The following is an 18,233-nucleotide window of genomic DNA, read 5'->3' as shown; positions in this document are numbered from 1 at the left end:
AGCTTACATTAGAATAGTTGATGATCATGCATCATCAACTTGGCCTTGTTAAACCAAGTTGTCAAATTTTCCCAGTTTACCTTTTTCCACCAGACCTTTTAAATCTTAACCTACCCCCCCCTCCCCATTCCATAACATTAAACACCAGAATCTCTGTTTTCCCAATTTTCTCTTCTTTTTCATTCTCCCCCACCCCCCTTTCCCTGATGACAAATCTCAGTTGTAGCATAATTGACAATTTTATTCACTTTTCTGCTTAAGGTGGTTCTTAAATAGCACATAGATATTTGCAAGGCAAAACTAAATTTGTTTTCACTATTTTCCTGTCATCCAATCAGGGTTAGGAGGCTAAATTTTAAGTCAATAATTGGTCCTGAAAATTACTACTGGTACTACATTTTTCGCACTAGGAGTGCCTTTGAAATATAGTATATTCAAGTAGCCTTCCTCTATTGATATAGAAAATTTTCCTAATATATTCCTCTAAAAATCACATAGTCATATCAACTCAATGGCTACAGCATGGTTTAATGAGTTTAACAGAACAAAAGCAAAGCAGCTATGAAACCAGGTGTCAAAGGCATATTCATATTAAACCACAAAATTCGGTTTTGAATGCAGGCACCCCTGGTGTTTTTTTTTAATTTAAGCTAGACACTTTATTTTAGAACAAGCTTCCAAAAGAACTACCATCAAAGATACTAGTTGCTTCTAGAACATTGCGGCCACCTACTATCCTCCTGATTCAGCTTTGAAATCCTTATAAAGTGTTAAAGGGAGACACAAGGGCTTTAACTCCATGGCCTTAAAGCTCCCCACCTCTTCAAGTCCCATACTTGATTGACAAATCTTACTTAAAAAATATCTTTTATCCCACAAACTGATTTGCAATAAAACAAGCACATCAGCTAGAGGGTGTTATCTATCCAGGAAAACACCAAATTTTCTTTGCTACATTACTAGGAGAGGAAATATTGAATCAGGTCTATTGTGTTTGAGGGTAGTATTCCCTATTCAGTAACATTATCTGATGTATACTCATTTTTAAAACTGTATGAAATAAGCAATGGCTATTCAAAATCCACATCCAGTAACAACATTTTAATATCCTGGATTTTGAGGTCCAGGCATACTGCCAAAACAGTAGAATGTGTATTATGAGACTGTCATCACTAGACCTCTTTCACAAAAGAGAAAAAATAATATCATGCACATGAGATATAAATATTATATCTCCCATGCTTCCTTAAATTGCAACAGCTCCTACTTAATAATTAATATTTGTCCAGAAGATTTGAATTCACTGAAATGGAATCATTCTCAAGTCTATCCTTGTAATTTAAAGTATTTAATCTCAAGAACTTTTTTGCATATTTCTTTGTGGCAACCAACTAAGAGCTTGGTGCTTCTTCCTTAAGGTGCAGATACTGTGAAGATATGAGCACACCTCATTTCTAAGGCTTCTGCACCATAAAATAATCACAGCTTCATTTTTAATACACAAAAGCTCTCAAAGAGAACCAACTGGCCTGACAGTGTTTTGAAGGCTGAGGGAGGGAGGGGGGGGGGAAGGGGAGTAGCATTGTATGTCAGGCCAGCACTTCCTGATTGAGTGATGAGAGACAGAATATCAACTAGAAATTTAAAATAGATTCACTGGCCATTGGAATTATTTGACATATGCTTGCATCCTGACTCATCAGTCCAAAAATGATTACAGCATAATCCTAAAAAGCCATTAGAAAAAGCATCGCAAATTCTATTTATATTATGAAGTACTATGAAGTCGTAGTTACTGTGCTTAGTTTAAAAATATAACGTAACTTAGGGATATAAGAAATTGAATGAAACAGTTATCGTTTTGAACTTTAGATATCTACTCACAATCCAAACATAACGACAGAGGAAGAGTTGCTTTGACACTTCACCGAGCTGAACACTTATAGAAAGCTCCATTTTATCCAAACCTGTTACTCTAAACACTTTCATCGAGAGAAATATACAGACGCGACTTTCGTCATTACTCGCTAACATTTCGAACTTTCCTCGCCTGCCGTGGTAACCTTCATGTTGCAACGAACTAAAGCATTGTAAAGCGCTGAGCGATAGTTGGTTGTGTTATCAATTAGTTATTATTATTATTATCATTATTGTTATTAATTATAATAAGTTAGCTGTCTATTTCTTCCTCTTCTTCTACTGCATTTTCTGAAAAAAAGAAAAACTGTTCTTTAAATTTAAAAAAAATTTTGAGTCTTATGAACCGTACAGTTTTGAATTGGTCAAGTGCGTTGTCCCACTCAAACTACCTCTCTATAACAGAGTTAATAAATTTGTGAGCCCAGAATCAAATGCGCGAGCGTACTTTATACTCTCGTTGTACTCGCTAAATTTTGAGCGAACGCAACGAATTTATTCTTTAACAATATTACCCTAACCTTATAAAAAGTCGTTCAACATCAGCTGTGTGTTACGCGCTTTTTGTCATCTCCAAACTTGGTACAAACTTCATGCAATGATATACGCACACTGACGTATGAATCAGTTGTTAATTTGCGTGCAACTGACTAGTTGTCTAGTTAAGTTTTAGGGGGACTGTCCACTAAAGAGGTTACGGGTTTAGCTGTGTGATCCTTGATTTACAAAAATACTTACCAACATACTTGAAGGAGTTAAACCATTCCTTTTTGTTAAGCTTGTGATCCCCGTCCAAGTCAGACGAAATCATGAACCCAAACAGGCATTCCTCGTGAGGAATATGCGCCATCATAGCATCAACTTCACCTTTATCTAGAAAGCCATCTCCGTTTGAATCGATGTCGTCAAATTGGAACTAGGGGAGGTGCACACATGATTAACATTCTGATAATCGAAGAATGGTTCAGAAAAAATTAAAGCGTTGCATAAATGACATAAATTACTTCAACACTGAGACTACCAAAGGCATATACAGGGTAGTTTTCAACTGAGTCTAAAGCCTAACCCGCCAATGCGTAACACAATGATCAAAATACATAGAGCGCGAACAATTTACATTCATCTGAACTCGATTCTATTCTTACCGTCAATATTTCTGTTTTCTCTAACGATGTAAATCCAAGCAGCCTTGCCTGGTTGACAAGACCTTCAAGATCAAGGGATGCTGGATCATCACTGTCATAGATTTCTTTATTTATCATTGCCCATTCTAGGAAGCGTTCTGCAAACTGTAGAAGTTCTTCCTCGGTACATTCATTGATTGGAACGAAGGACTCGTCGACCAGTTTTGAGATCTGCTGACCCTTTGCATACGCTGAAAATGGTAAAAATAAAATATGTACCAGGTTTGTACAACTGTAGTTGATTACAGGTAAAACGTATGCAAAGAGTGACAAATAATGTTAACTGCATTGCGCCTAACAGTAAGGTCAACGAGATTTCTCTATTTTGGTTTAGCGGTTGTTGATTCCTTAATTTGTCCCGAGCCGTGTGCTTCACGTCCGGTACAGAAAATAGGATAAACGCTGCTTGTATTTTTGTGCAAATCTCGATTGAGAGTTGGATCGCCAAAATTAAAATTGACATGATAACAACCATACTAAAGAAGAAATAAAACACGAAGCTAATGATTATCTCCTTCAAACAAAAAAGTGCGTGAAGTGCGAGAAAAAGTGAACCACCATGTGAATGTCGGTTAACCGTTAGCACCTGCTTTCTTGACCAATCACAGAACGAATTCAGTCAAAATTACTCAATCGGAAAGTAGAATTATACTATTAATGTTGGATTAATCGAATACCTTCACATCGTCCACGGTGCCTCACAGCAACGTTGATCTGCATCCTACAGGCGTGGCGATGAACCTCGCACAGGTTGTGATAATCTTCCAGAAACACAGAGCAGTGGGGATCGGGATCGTCATTGCATTCAGTTGGACAGTAACATTCGGGTGATTTATTTTCGACAATGCGGCACATCTTTCCATCCTCGCACATAGTCCCCTTACATTGCTCTGTTCCGTTATCTGTTTTGTTGCCTTCAAAAGTGATAAATACATTTGGGGATTACGAAGTAGGTTTTCATTCTTTAGAAGTTTTTGCGTGGAGATTTAAGCATGATATGATAGAACATGACCTTTGGCTACCATTGCTTATAACATTGAGGTATATCATATACCTTTCTTAACCCCTCTAAGAGATTATCAAGTCTTACCCTTGCTAAACTAATTATACACAAATATAATACTTACCACCCTGTTCACCTCTGCCGATTACAGCTGTGCCATTACCATTCTCAATACCATTTCCATTCTCAGCTCCATGACTGTCTGTGATATCCACAGTTGGCTTTGGCGAAGTAACACTTTTTGTGGTGCTGATAGTGGTTGGTGAAGCTGTTGTTTTTTCCTCAGTTGGTGTAGCTGTTGTTTCTTCCTTAGTTGGTGCAGCCGTTGTTTCTTCCGCAGTTGGTGTAGCTGTCGTTTCTTCCTCAGTTGCTGCAGCCGTGGTTTGTTCCTTACTTGGTGCAGCTGTTGTTTCCTCCTTAGTTGGTGCCGTCGTTGTTTCTTTTTTAGTTGGTGAGGCTGTTGTTTGGTCTTCAGTTGGTGCAGCCGTTGTTTCTTCCTCTGTTACTACAGGTGTTGTTTGTTCCTCAGTTGGTGCAGCCGTCGTTTCTTCCTCAGTTGCTGCAGCCGTGGTTTCTTCCTTAGTCGGTGCAGCTGTTGTTTCCTCCTTAGTTGGTGCCGTCGTTGTTTCTTTTTCAGTCGGTGAAGCTGTTGTTTGGTCTTCAGTTGGTGCAGCCGTTATTTCCTCCTCTGTTGGTGCAGCTGTTGTTTGTTCCTCACTTGGTGCAACTGTTGTTTCCTCCTCAGTTGGTGCAGCCGTTGTATCTTCCTCAGTCGGTGTAACTGTTGTTTCCTCCTTAGTTGGTGCCGTTGTTGTTTCTTTTTCAGCCGGTGAAGCTGTTGTTTGGTCTTCAGTTGGTGTAGCCGTTGTTTCCTCCTCTGTTGGTGCAGCTGTTGTTTGTTCCTCACTTGGTGCAACTGTTGTTTCCTCCTCAGTTGGTGCGGCCGTTGTATCTTCTTCAGTCGGTGTAGCTGTCCTTTCTTCCTCAGTTGCTGCAGCCGTGGTTTCTTCCTTAGTCGGTGCAGCTGTTGTTTCTTCCTTAGTTGGTGCCGTCGTTGTTTCTTTTTCAGTCGGTGAAGCTGTTGTTTGGTCTTTAGTTGGTGCAGCCGTTGTTTCCTTCTCTGTTGGTGCAGCTGTTGTATGTACTTCACTTGGTGCAACTGTTGTTTCCTCCTCAATCGGTGCGGCCGTTGTATCTTCCTCAGTTGGTGCAGCTGTCGTTTGCTCCTCAGTTGGTGCAATTGGTGTTTCCTTCTCAGTTGGTGCAGCCGTGGTTTCCTCCTCTGTTGGTGCAGCCGATGTATCTTCCTTAGTTGGTGCAGCTGTCGTTTGCTCAGTTGGCAAAGCTGTTGTTTGGCCCTCGGTTGGTGCAGCTGTTGTTTCTTCCTCAGTTGGTGCAACGGTTGTTTTTTCTTCTGTTTCTGCCTTTGTTGTTTGTTTTTCAGTTGGTGAGACTGTTGTTTCTTCCTCAGTTGGTGCCGCTGTTGATTCTTTATCAGTTGGTGAAGCTGTTGTTTGGTCTTCAGTTGTTGCAGCTGTTGTTACTTCCTCAATTGCTGCTGCCGTTGTTTGTTTTTCAGTCGGTGAAACTGTTGTTTCCTCCTCAATTGGTGCGGCCGTTGTATCTTCCTCAGCTGGTGCAGCTGTCGTTTGCTCCTCAGTTGGTGCAATTGGTGTTTCCTTCTCAGTTGGTGCAGCCGTGGTTTCCTCCTCTGTTGGTGCAGCCGATGTATCTTCCTTAGTTGGTGCAGCTGTCGTTTGCTCAGTTGGTAAAGCTGTTGTTTGGTCCTCGGTTGGTGCAGCTGTTGTTTCTTCCTCAGTTGGTGCAACGGTTGTTTTTTCTTCTGTTTCTGCCTTTGTTGTTTGTTTTTCAGTTGGTGAGACTGTTGTTTCTTCCTCAGTTGGTGCCGCTGTTGATTCTTTATCAGTTGGTGAAGCTGTTGTTTGGTCTTCAGTTGTTGCAGCTGTTGTTACTTCCTCAATTGCTGCCGCCGTTGTTTGTTTTTCGGTCGGTGAAACTGTTGTTTCTTCCTTGGTTGGTGCTGCAGTTGTTTTTTCGTCAGTTGGTGCAAGTGTTGTTTGTTCCTTAGTTGGTGCCGCCGTTGTTTTTCTTTCAGTTGGTGAAGCAGTAGTTTGGTCTTCAGTTGGTGCAGCTGTTGTTTCTTCCTCACCTGATGCCGCCGTTGTTCCTTCTTCAGTTGGTGCAGGCGTTGTTTGTTCCTCAGTTGGTGCAACTGTTGTAATTTCTTCAGTTGGTTCCGCCGTTGTTTCTTTTTCAGTTGTTGCAGCTGTTGTTTCTTCCTCAGTTGGTGCGACTGTTGTTATTTCTTTAGTTGGTGTCGCCGTTATTTGTTTTTCAGTTGGCGCAACTGTTGTTTCTTCCTCAGTTGGTGCAACTGATGTAATTTCTTCAGTTGGTTCCACCGTTTCTTTTTCAGTTAGTGCCACTGTTGTTTCTTTTTCAGTTGGTGAGACTGTTGTTTGGTCTTCAGTTGGTATAGCTGTTGTTTGTTTCTCAGTTGGGGCAACTGTTGTTATATCTTCAGTTGCTGCCGCCGTTGTTTGTCTTTCAGTCGGTGCAACTGTTGTTTCTCCCTCAGTTGGTACAGCTGTTGTTTGTTCCCTAGTTGGTGTTGTTGTTTCTTTTTCTGTTGGTGCAAGTGTTGTTTGGTCCTCGGTTGGCGCTGCTGTTGTTTCTTTTGCAGATGGTGAAGCTGTTGTTTGTTCTTTAGTTGGTACAGCTTTTATTTCCTCCTCAGTTGGTGTAGCCGTTGTACCTTCTTTTGTTGGTCCCGCCGTTGTACCTTCTTCAGTTGGTGCTAGCGTTGTTTGTTCCTCAGTTGGTGCAATTGTTGTTTCCTCCCCAGTCGGTGCCGCCGTTGTACCTTCTTCAGTTGGTTCCGCCGTTGTTTCTTTTTCAGTTGGTGAAGCTGTTGTTTGGTCTTCAGTTGGTGCGGCTGTTGTTTCCTCCTCACTTGGTGCAGCTGTTGTTATTTCTTGTGTTAGTGCCGCCGTTGTTTCTTTTTCAGTTGGTGAAGCTGTCGTTTGGTCTTCAGTTGGTTCTAATGTTGTTTGTTTTTCAGTTGGTGCAGCCGTTGTTAGTTCCTCAGTTATTGCGGTTTTTGTCATTTCCTCAGTTAATACGGCCGTTGTTACTTTTTGAGAAGGTGCGGGTGTTGTTAGTTCTTCAGTTGGTGCAGGTGTTGTTTCTTCCTCGGTTGGTGCAGCTGTTGTTTGTTCGTCAGTCATAGTAACTGTTGTTTGTTCCTCAGTTAGTGCAGCTGTTGTTTTTTCCTCGGTTGATGCAGCCGTTGTTATTTCTTCGGTTGGTGCAGCTGTTGTTTCTGCCATGGTTGGTGCAGTCGTTGTTTGTTTCTCAGTTGGTGCAGCTTCAGTTGTCTCCGCAACACGTTCAGCCGTTGTTACCTTCTCAGTTACACCTATTGTTGTTGTTCCCTCAGCTGGCACAGTTGTTTTTCTTTCCTTGGTAGGTGCAGCTGTTGTTGCTTCCTCAGTTGTTGTAGCCGTTGTTTCTTTCTCAGTAGGTCCAACTGTCGTTATTTCCTTAATAAGTTCACCCGTTGTTGCTTCCTCAGTTGCCGAAGGCGTTTTTGCTTCCTCAGTAGGGGAAGGCGTGCTTGTCTTCATCACAGGTTCAGCTGTTATTTCCTCAGTTGCCACAGCACTTGTCATTCCCTGAGTTAGTGCTCTAGTTGATACTTTCTCAGTAGGTGCAGCCGTTGTTATTTCCCCAGTAGTTACAACTGTTGTTCTTTCCTTGGTAGATACTACTGTTGTTTTCTCCTCAATAGGTGCAACTGTTGTTACTCTCTCAGGAGGTCCTGCTGTTATTACTTCCTCGGTTGATGCAACTGTAGTTACTCCCTTAGTAGGTGTTTCTGTTATTGCACCTCCAGTAGCTTTGACTGAGGTTGTTTCATCAATAGGTGCAGCTGTTATTACTTTCTGTGTGGTTGCAGCTGCTTTTTTCGTTACCTCTGTGGTTTCTTGCACTAAAGTACTTGGCTTGGCTGTCGAAGCCAGTTCCTGGCCTGATACATCGGAAGGAGGAACAGTTATAACGGCCAATATTTCTCCTGTAGTTTGGATAGCTGATGTTGATGCAATACGTGTTGCCTTGCTAGTAGTTCTAATTGTTATTGCTTCATCATCAGTTGCTACTTTATCTGTAGGTGGAGCTGTCGTTGCTTTCCTTGTTGAGGCAGCAATTGTTTTTTCTTTGCTTGCTGTAGTCTTTTTGATCTCCTTACTTGGTGCAGGAGTTGTTTGCTTTACGGTAGATGTAGTTGTTGTTTGTTCTTCAGTAAATGCAGCCGTTGTTGCTTTTTCAGTAGTTTTAAATACAGCTGTTGTTATGTCGTCAGCTGTAGTCTCTTTGTCAGTAGGAGCACCTGTTGTTTGTTCTTCATCAGTAGATGATGTTGTTACCCGTTCAGTCGGTGAAAATGTGGATGCTTCCTCAAATGGTGTAGCTGTGGTTACTTCCTTAGTTGGTACAGCTTTTGTTGCTTCCTCAGTTGCTTCAGGTGTTGTTTCTTCCTCAGTTGAGGCAGCCGTTGTTTCTTTCAGAGTTGGTGCAGCACTTGTTTCTTTCCCGTTTTGTGCAGAAGTTGTTTTGTCCTCAGTTGGTGCAGCTGTTGTTTTTCCTTCAGTTGAGGGAACTGTTGTTGTTGGTGCAGCTGTTGTTGCTTCCTCAGGTGGGGCAGCGGTTGTTTCTTCCTCTGTTGCAGCAGCTGTTGCTTTCTCAGATGGGGCAGCAGTTGTTTCTTCTTCCGTCGGTGCAGCCGTTCTTTCCTCCTCTGTTGGTGCAGGTGTTGATGCTTCCTCAGTTGGTGCAGCCGTTGTTTCTTCCTTTGTTGGTGCAGCTGTTGTTGCTTCCTCAGTTGGTGCAGCGCTTGTCTTTTTCTCTTTTTGGGCAGCTGTTGTTTCCTCCTCATTTGCTGCAGCTGTTGTTGGCTCCTCAGATAGAGCAGGGGTTGTTTCTTCCTCAGTTGGTGCAGCTGTTGTTTCCTCCTCTATTGGTGCAGCTGTTGTTGCTTCCTCAGTTGGTGCAATGCTTGTTTTTTTCTCTTTTTGGCCAGCTGTCGTTTCTTCCTCCGTTGGTACAGCTGTTGATGGGGTCTTAAATGAAGCAGCAGTTGTTTCTTCCTCGGTTGGTGCAGCTGTTGTTTCTTCCTCTGTTGGTGAAGCTGTTGATCCTTTCGCAGTTGGTGCAGTTGTTGTTTCCTCCTCTGTTGGTGCAGCTGTTGCTTTCTCAGATGGGGCGGCAGTTGTTTTTACCTCAGTTGGTGCAGCCGTTGTTTCCTCCTCTGTTGGTGCAGCTGTTGATGCTTCCTCAGTTGGTGCAGCTGTTGTTTCCTCCTCTGTTGGTGCAGCTGTTGATGCTTCCTCAGCTGATGCAGCCGTTGTTTCTTCCTCTATTGGTGCAGCTGTTGCTTTCCCAGATGGGGCAGCAGTTGTTTCTTCCTCAGTTGGTGCAGCTGTTGTTTCTTCCTCTGTTGGTGCAGCTGTTGTTTCTTCCTCTGTTGGTGCAGCTGTTGATGCTTTCGCAGTTTGTGCAGCCGTTGTTTCCTCCTCCGTTGGTGCAGCTGTTACTTTCCCAGATGGGGCAGCAGTTGTTTCTTCCTCAGTTGGTGCAGCCGTTGTATCCTCCTCTGTTGGTGCAGCTGTTGATGCTTCCTCAGTTGGTGCAGCCGTCGTTTCCTCCTCTGTTGGTGCAGCTGTTGATGCTTCCTCAGTTGGTGCAGCTGTTGTTTCCTCCTCTGTTGGTGCAGCTGTTGATGCTTCCTCAGCTGATGCAGCCGTTGTTTCTTCCTCTATTGGTGCAGCTGTTGCTTTCCCAGATGGGGCAGCAGTTCTTTCTTCCTCAGTTGGTGCAGCTGTTGTTTCTTCCTCTGTTGGTGCAGCTGTTGATGCTTTCGTTGTTTGTGCAGCCGTTGTTTCCTCCTCCGTTGGTGCAGCTGTTACTTTCCCAGATGGGGCAGCAGTTGTTTCTTCCTCAGTTGGTGCAGCCGTTGTATCTTCCTCTGTTGGTGCAGCTGTTGATGCTTCCTCAGTTGGTGCAGCCGTTGTTTCCTCTTCTGTTGGTGCAGCTGTTGATGCTTCCTCAGTTGGTGCAGCCGTTGTTTCCTCCTCTGTTGGTGCAGCTGTTACTTTTCCAGATGGGGCAGCAGTTATTTCTTCCTCAGTTGGTGCAGCTGTTGTTTCTACCTCTGTTGGTGCAGCTGTTGATGCTTCCTCAGTTGGTGCAGCCGTTGTGTTCTCCTCTGTTGGTGCAGCTGTTACTTTCACAGATGGGGCAGCAGTTGTTTTTTCCTCTTTTTGTGCAGCTGTTGTTTCCTCCTCTCTTGGTACAGCTGTTGATGCTTCCTCAGTTGGTGTAGTCGTTGTTTCCTCCTCTGTTGGTGCAGCTGTTGCCTTCCCAGATGGGGCAGCAGTTGTTTCTTCCTCAGTTGGTGCAGACGTTGTTTTCTCCTCTGTTGGTGTAGCTGTTGCCTTCCCAGATGGGGCAGCAGTTGTTTCTTCCTCAGTTGGTGCAGACGTTGTTTCTACCTCTGTTGGTGCAGCTGTTGTTGCTCCCTCGGTTGGTGCAGTGCTTGATTTTTCCTCTTTTTGTGCAGCTGTTGTTTCTTCTTCTATTGGTGCAGCTGTTGTTGGCTCCTCAGATGGAGCATCGGTTGTTTCTTCCTCAGTTGGAGTAGATGTTGTTTCCTTCTCTGTTGGTGCAGCCGTTGATGCTTCTTCAGTTGTTGTAGCAGTTGATTCCTCCTCTGTTGGTGCAGCTGTTGCTTTTTCAGATGGGGCAGCGGTTGTTTCTTCCTCAGTTGGTACAGTCATTGTTTCCTTCTCTATTGGTGAAGCTGTTGTTTGTTCCTCTTCTGGTGCAGCTGTTATTGCTTTTTCAGATGGGGCAGTTGTTGTCTCTACCCCTTTTGGTGCAGCTGTTGTTTCTTTCACAGTTAAAGTAGCTGTTGTCACTTCTTCACTTAGAGGAAATGTTACCTTCTCGGTCGGTGAAGATGTGGTCACGTCCTCAGTAGTAGCAGCCGTGGTTTTTTCCTCAGTTGATGTAGCCGTTGTTTTTTCCTCAGTTGGTGCAGCGCTTGTTTCTTCCTCAGTAGGGGCAGCTGTTACTTCGTCCCCATTTGGTGTAGCTGTCGTTATTTCTTCAGTTGGGGCAGCCGTTGTTTCTTCCTCAGTTGGTGCAGCGCTTGTTTTTTTCTCTTTTGGGGTAGGTTTTGTTTCTTCCTCAATTGGTGCAGCAGTTGTTTTTTTCTCAGATGGGGAAGCGGTTGTTTCTTCCTCAGTTGCTGCGAGCGTTGTTTCCTCCTTTGTTGGTGCAGCAGTTGTTGCTTCCTCAGTGGGTGCTGCGCTTGGTTTTTTTGCCTTTGAGGTAGCTGTTGTTTCTTCCTCAGTTGATGCATCTGTTTTTGCTTCCTCAGTGAGGGCAGCCGTTGTTTCTTCCTCAGTTGGTGCAGCTGTTGTTTCCTCCTCTGTTGGTGCAGCTGTTGTTGCTTCCTCTGTTGGTGCAGCTGTAACTGCTTCCTCAGTCGGTGCAGCTGTTGTCTTCTCTTCTGTCGATGCAGCTGTTTTTTTCTCAGATGGGGCAGCGGTTGTCTTTATCTCTTTGGGTGTAGCTGTTGTGTCGTCCTCAGTTGGTGCAGCTGTTGTTTCTTCCTCGGTTAAAGTGGCTGTTGTCACTTTTTCACTAGGTGGAGATGTAACTTCCTCAGTAGGTAGAAATGTTGTCACTTCTTCAGTAGCTGCAGCCGTTGCTTTTTCCTCAGCTGGTGCTGCAGTTGTTTTTTCCTCAATTGGTATTGCTGTTGTTTTTTCCTCAATTGGTGCTAGTGTTGTTACTTCTTCAGTAGGTAGAAATGTCCTTACTTCCTTTGATGGTGCAGTTGCTATTGCCTCTTCAGTAGGTGTAGCTGTCGTTTCTTCCTTATTGGGAGCAGCCTTTGTTGCTTCGCTAATGAGTGCCGGGGTTGCTTCTTCCTCCGTTGATGCAGCGTTTGTTTCTTCTTCAGTTGGTGCAGCTGTTGTTTCTTCTTTAGTTGGTGCAGGCTTTGTTGCTCCCTCAGTTGTTGCAGTTGTTATTTCCCTCTCAGTTGGCGTAGTGTTTGTTTTATCCACAGAAGCTGGAGCTGTTGTTTCTTTCTCATTTGGTGCAGCCGTTGTATGTCCCTCAGTTGGTAAAGTTGCTGTTCCTTCCATGGTTGGTGCAGCCGTTGTTTCTTCCTCTGTCGGTACAGCCGTTGTTTCTTTCTCAGTTGGTGCGGTTGTTTTTTCTTTCTTTGTTGATGCGGCTATTGATGTTTCTTCAGTAGGTGTGCGTGTGGCTTTTTCCTCAGTTGGTGCGGCGGTTATTTCCTCCTCAGTTGGTGCAGCAGTTGTCACCTCCTTAGTTGATACAGTTGTTGTTTCTTCTTTTGGTGCAGCGGTTATTTTTTCCTCAGTTGGTTCTGTGCTTGTTTTTTCCCCTGTTAGTGCATCGGTTGTTTCTTCTTCGCTTGGTGCAGCTGTTTTTTCTTCCTCAATTGGTGCAGCTGTTGTTTTTTCTTCAAGGGGCACAGTTGTTGTTTTTTCCGTGGTTGATACAGCCGTAGGTTGGGCTGTTGTTACTCTCTGAGTTGGTGCATCTGTTGTTTCTTCTTCGGTAGGCTCATCTGTATTTACCTTTTGAGTTGGTGCAGCTGTCGTTTTGTCTTCATCAATCGCAGTTGTTGTTTCTTGTACAGTAGATGCTATCGTTTTTTCTTCCTCAGTTAGAGCAGCTGTTTTTTGTTCTTCAGTTGGTGTAACTGTCGTTCGTTCTTCACTTGGTGGAGATGTTTCTTGCTCTTCAGTAGGTTCAACTGTTGTTTTTTTTTCAGTAGCTGCTGTTGCCTCCTCAGAAGGTGCAGCTGTTGTTTGTTCTTCAGTAGGTGTAGTTTTGATATCGTCTGTTGGTGCAGTGGTTGTTGCCTCAGTTGGTGCAGTTGTTGTTTCTTCTTCAGAAGGCGTGGCCGTTGTAACTTCTTGAGAAGCTGCTACTGTTATTTTCTCTTCTGTTTTTGCAGCTGTAGGCACTTTTTCAGTTGTTTCTTCTCTTTGTTCTTCAGTTGGTGCAGCTGTTGTTATTACCTCTGGTGGTGGAGCTGTTGTTTCTCCCTCAGTTGGTGCAGCTGTGAGTACTTCGTCAGTTGGCGCAACTGTTTTTTTTCCTTCAGTCGGTGCAGCTTTTGTTTCCTCCTCTGTTAGTGCACCTGTGGTAACTTTTACCGTTGGTGCCGCTGTTATTTTTACAACTTTTGTTTGTTTCTCAGTGGGCACAGCTGTCGTCCTCCCTTCAGTAGGTCCAGCTGTTGTTTGTCCTTCAGTTGTGGTGTGCTTAACGTCTGTGAAGTCTATTGAAGGCTCGGTTGGTTCTGCTCCATTTCCCACGATGTCAATAATGTCATCTGTGGCAAGGCTAACTTCTGTTTTTCCTTTTTGTGAGTTTGGTTTGGTTGTTTGAACCACTGGGGGAATTGCTGTTCTTTCCTTTTTAGTAGAGGGTTTTCTTATAGGAGCAGTAGTTGGTTCAACATCTATGATATCTATTATGTCGCCTGTGCCGGGCTCAGAGGGATCTTCACCATTTTCTAAGCTGTCGCTTATGTCATCGGTAACTTTCTGCGCTTGCTTAGGAGGCGGGGTTTCGCTAGCTATCACCGTGGCTATTGGTGTGGGAAGAAGTGGAGTTTTACTTTCAGAGTTGTTTACTGGTGCAGAAGTTATGACTTCAATGCCTACACCACTTGAATCGTCTTGAATGGGAGAGTAACCAACTAACATTCCCTCTGCAAAAGACAATTGAAGAAGGAGTAAGTTAAGTGATCTCTGCCACATATGAACCGACTGATGTCTTAAGTTACCCTAGAGTCTCCGAGGTTCTGAATTAAAATATCGAAGCGCAAAAAATGAGGGTCTGAGGTTCCAATCGTTTCTATGCAGTATGCGGAACGCGTGTTACAGTAATGCCCGGTTTCCCAGAGAGTCTCTGTGGCTCAGTTACAGAAAGTCGCAGCGAGAAATTCGCAGGTCTGAGGTTTGGTTTTCAGGGGTTTCGAAGCATCTCTTTGTCGAACCCTTGTGACGAGACGAAAAGACGGGAAACTTTGGGGAGCGCCCTCATCCTCACATTTGTCAACATGTGGGAGTTCAGTTAATATCCTTTACAAAAAGCAAGCATTACTCAGAGTATTTTGCTGTTTACGCAGCTAATACTGGAAAAAATTTTCCCTTTAATACAGAAGAATAACAAAGTACGGAAATGCGTGCACATCAAGAATTTCCTATGCTGCGAAGGAACAACCCAGTTGATTGGGCCAGAACTGTCTTAAGCGTAATAAATGAGTCGCAAGGTATCAAGGCCTTGTTGCAATTTATTCCCCTCAGTTCCCACCCCTCCACCACTTACTTCCCTCCCCCCTTCCCTGCCTTTGAGATACACCAGGTTATAAAAAACTCTAAATAAAGCTAATAAAAACAATTGTTACAATAGAGGGTGACAACAAGATCAATTCTGACACGTTACTTCTTTTCTTACCGTTGTAAACAGGCTCTAGCTCCGGTTGATTTAGCAGATCGTCATCTGCGATGAATTCTGGATTTCTTGGAAATGCCCTTTCCTCCTGCAATGGTAGTGATTTTATACAAACTTTCGTAAATAGGTCAGTGGAACAAATCCATTTAACCTTTTAACTCCCAGAAGTTATCAACATGAAACTTCTCCCTATAATTAGCCATACATTATTCAGCAAACAGATAATGAGAACACTCCAACCTGTCAGGTAGAAGTTGTTAGCTTGATCTAACAACAAACTCCTGTAACTAATATACAAGGAAATGTATGGCAACCAGAGATCGTGGGAGTTAAATGTTTAATTAGTTAGCTTTAGTATTTGTCTTTCTAAGAAGGGCTGTCTTTTAATTTAAGTACGTTGCTAAGATTTTTGTAATAAGAACCTTTTTTTTTGTTACAGTTGAAGAGAGCTGGGAAACGAGTTTTCAAGTACCGAGTTATTCTTTGCATTAACTGCTCTTAAATAGCGTTTAAAAATGCGTTTGATTTACATAGGTGATTAATATCTGTAGTTTAAAAAGAAGATCACTTGTCCGCATGTGGATACGAATTTGTTTTCTCGTGTAGATAATATCTGTAATTCGTATCGAACAACGAAGACACTATTTCGTATTTACGCGCGGCCACACAGAATCTAGCAATCTCACTAATGTATATTGCTAAATTTAGGCCCTAACAGGCACATACACAAGTACACGGTGTGCTAGTGTATGTGCCTGTTATTCGTAAGCCGTCAGAAAAGTTTAAAAAAGAAAACCCGCCATTGTGAATTAGATAAAACAAAGACCTCTCCATTTCGGACACTTAGCTATGTCCCTACTGTGTCCGTATTGGGGAGGTTCGACCTTACTGCAAACAAAACTGGTCAACCACACATGTAAAGGAGAACTCGCTTGCATAGAAATTCGCTTTAAATTGTTTCTTCTAAATAAGAACATCTTGTCCTTAAAAACTTGAGCTTTTTCTTCGAGGCGGTAACTTAACAGGCCCGTTACCATTTTTTCAAAATTTACATCCAAGGAACAAGGAATACCAGTGCTCGACTTCGCCCAAAAAACAAATATGTTCTGTTTCATATCCTGTTATCATCACTGTTTGTGTGTCAAAGTTAACGATATTTCGATCTTTAATATAAACATGGCCAGCAAATATTAATTTCCGGAACTGGACTTTCGCAATTCCGAGAAATCGGCCCCAAATGACATTTCATATTATTCCATGGGTATTTTTAAGAAAACCATCCTTAACTGAGAGGTGCTAAGAAAAAAATCCTAGGTGATTCCTCGTGTTACCTAAATGTCCATTTTGAGGAGTTTTTCACGCATGGTTCACGACAGAAAAAGCCGTACTTCCTTGAAGCGTGAGGAAACGTTGTCGTTGAAATCTGTGAGAGGTCTGGGTCCCATCCAGATCCTAAAGATCGCCGTTCGCGCTCCTGTGGCACCTAATGTACTTTCTCTCTCCCTACCCCCAGTGTGGCGGCCACAAAAGCCACATCCAGGGGGAATTGGGCAAGCGCCGGAGTACAGATCAGAAAACGAAGATACGGGATTTCACGAAAACGCTTGAAATACCAATTTGCATCTCACAGATAACAACGGATCATATTCAAGTAAGGCCTCTATCTTTTAAGAACGGGATTAACGTTCTGGAATCACGCATCTGAACTAACACACAACACTTTCGTAGGATAGCACCAGCATTAAAATCCGTCCTCTACGACAACTTTCAGAATTTGTCCCAGTAGTTATATTGCGGCTTACTACAACAAAACCAAGGCAATTTTTTCCGTGCCACGTACAGTTGTCAATTCCGTTGTCCGCAGACATGTTTCATCAGTGTGAATGAAATGCAGTCGTCGAATGATAACAGTCGTTACAAATCCGTTAATTAAGGCAAACCTAAAGTGGTATTTACACTTTACTGTTGACATAAATATTATAAATACATTTGGCTCTGCATAAATGACGAGAAAATGCTTTCATGCCAAACCAAACAGTCTGCAATCGATCAGAGTTTCGATTATCGCAAGCTGCGTGTGAACAAGTTTAAGGAATAACTCACAATCAGCTTTGGACATTTTTAACCAAAATCTGTTTTAGAGATTTCCCTAGGTGGTCGATTGTTTTAACAAAGAAAGTCAGATTTAATGGGTGCAGTTATTCTCGCGACATAGAAGTATGCAGACATCCTGTTTCCTAAAATAAATAACTCATTACAAGGAGCTTGCTTAATAAACAAAACCTTGCGGAACGTTTAGAAATGTTTTCTTTTCTCAAAAGGCTTGACATTCCGGAAAGAACTCCGACACTCTCGCTGGCCTGTTCTTCAAAAACGATAGTTTTCATTAGTTTGCAGCAAAAGTTTCCTGTTTCTCAAACCAGACTGCTTTTTAATGCTTTTTAGGCTTTTCCCCTTTGATCTCTGAGGAATCGACTTTAATCATATTCCTGCGATGTGGAACATTTGAGGGTATTTAAACGTAACCTTCCAAGAAACCTACTTAAATGTTCATGATGCGATCGTATGAAGCAGAAATAGGGAAAAATTATGGCGTCTGAATTTCAACGACTCCTTAAGGCCCGGCCTGGAAATATTCTGTTGTCGGCTCACATCTGTGGAGGGTTTAAGCTTAAGCGGAGCTTTTGATGGTTGGTTTTTCGTAATGTTTGGAGTTGGAAAACCACTTTTTCCACTTGAGAAACACATACACCGGAAAGTATCCCCCAGGACGAGCGATGGTTTTCCTCTATGGCTGTTTGTACTTCATCAAATCCATTTTCCTTGGGCTTAAATGTCTAGGATCTTATTACGTCAGTGCTTTGTCCAAGAATGAATGTGCAATAAAATCACACTACTCCAGCTGAGTTGTGAAGTAGGCGTTTTTCCTCTAAAGACAGTTTTGGCCCCACCAAACAAAGCAATTTCCGGTGCGAGAATGCTTAGTTATGGAAAATCGAGATCCGAGCAAAGGCGGTTATTCTCCATGTTGCAAACAGATAAGGGAAGCGAGTACAGTCTGCAGTCTTTTGGTTTTGGAAGTTGCATGATAACTACTTTTTAAAAGTTCTGGTGTGAAAATCATGACAGTGAACCTTCTCTCAACAACACGCACGTGTGACATACTTGCACAAAATACATGTGTGTCGTTGTAACTCGTTAGTTCAAATCCAAATCAATTTACAGGTCAAAGACAACAAGTTTAGAAATTTCATCTGGAAGCAAGTCGAACCATCGACGTTCAAACGTTTCGGGAATTTTTTAACTTTTTTTTGCCTCAAAGAACATGCCGGCGTCTTTGACCTCGATAAAGTCTGGAGCGTCATTACGAAAACACTCTATCGGAAAGCTACCGATGCAATACCCTTCAAATGTAAACAAAACGCGTTATTGCTCGTGTTTGTTTTACACAGATTATGTACCGCTGTCAGCCTCTATATTAAGAACATAAGTTACTTTCCGTTACTTTGAATTCGAAATATTTCAGCCTTGTGTGGATT

The 18,233-nt window shown here is 42.8% G+C and overlaps 1 protein-coding gene across 4 annotated transcripts in view; it reads right to left on the bottom strand.

Annotated features, from left to right (window-relative positions):
* Positions 1-220: 220 nt before the first annotated feature.
* The window catches only part of LOC113678100 (uncharacterized), a 25,724-nt gene continuing 7,711 nt past the window's right edge, over positions 221-18,233 (bottom strand). For all 4 annotated transcript variants that reach the window (XM_089191225.1, XM_089191228.1, XM_089191227.1 and 1 more), the window contains exons 3-8: positions 14,698-14,782; positions 4,229-13,948; positions 3,779-4,015; positions 3,063-3,292; positions 2,656-2,833; positions 221-2,208 (exon numbers count right to left, since the gene is read on the bottom strand). In XM_089191225.1, coding sequence (XP_089047351.1) covers positions 2,171-2,208; positions 2,656-2,833; positions 3,063-3,292; positions 3,779-4,015; positions 4,229-13,948; positions 14,698-14,782 — 10,488 coding nt within the window. In that variant the 3' untranslated portion in view covers positions 221-2,170. The remainder of the gene's footprint in view (positions 2,209-2,655; positions 2,834-3,062; positions 3,293-3,778; positions 4,016-4,228; positions 13,949-14,697; positions 14,783-18,233) is intronic.

This window comes from Pocillopora damicornis, chromosome 13 (genome assembly GCF_964200805.1).
Source record: "Pocillopora damicornis chromosome 13, jaPocDami1.2, whole genome shotgun sequence".
NCBI classification, from domain to species: Eukaryota; Metazoa; Cnidaria; class Anthozoa; order Scleractinia; family Pocilloporidae; genus Pocillopora; species Pocillopora damicornis.
The sequence above is the reverse complement of the archived record's forward strand: the minus strand, read 5'-3'. Positions and strand labels throughout refer to the sequence as shown.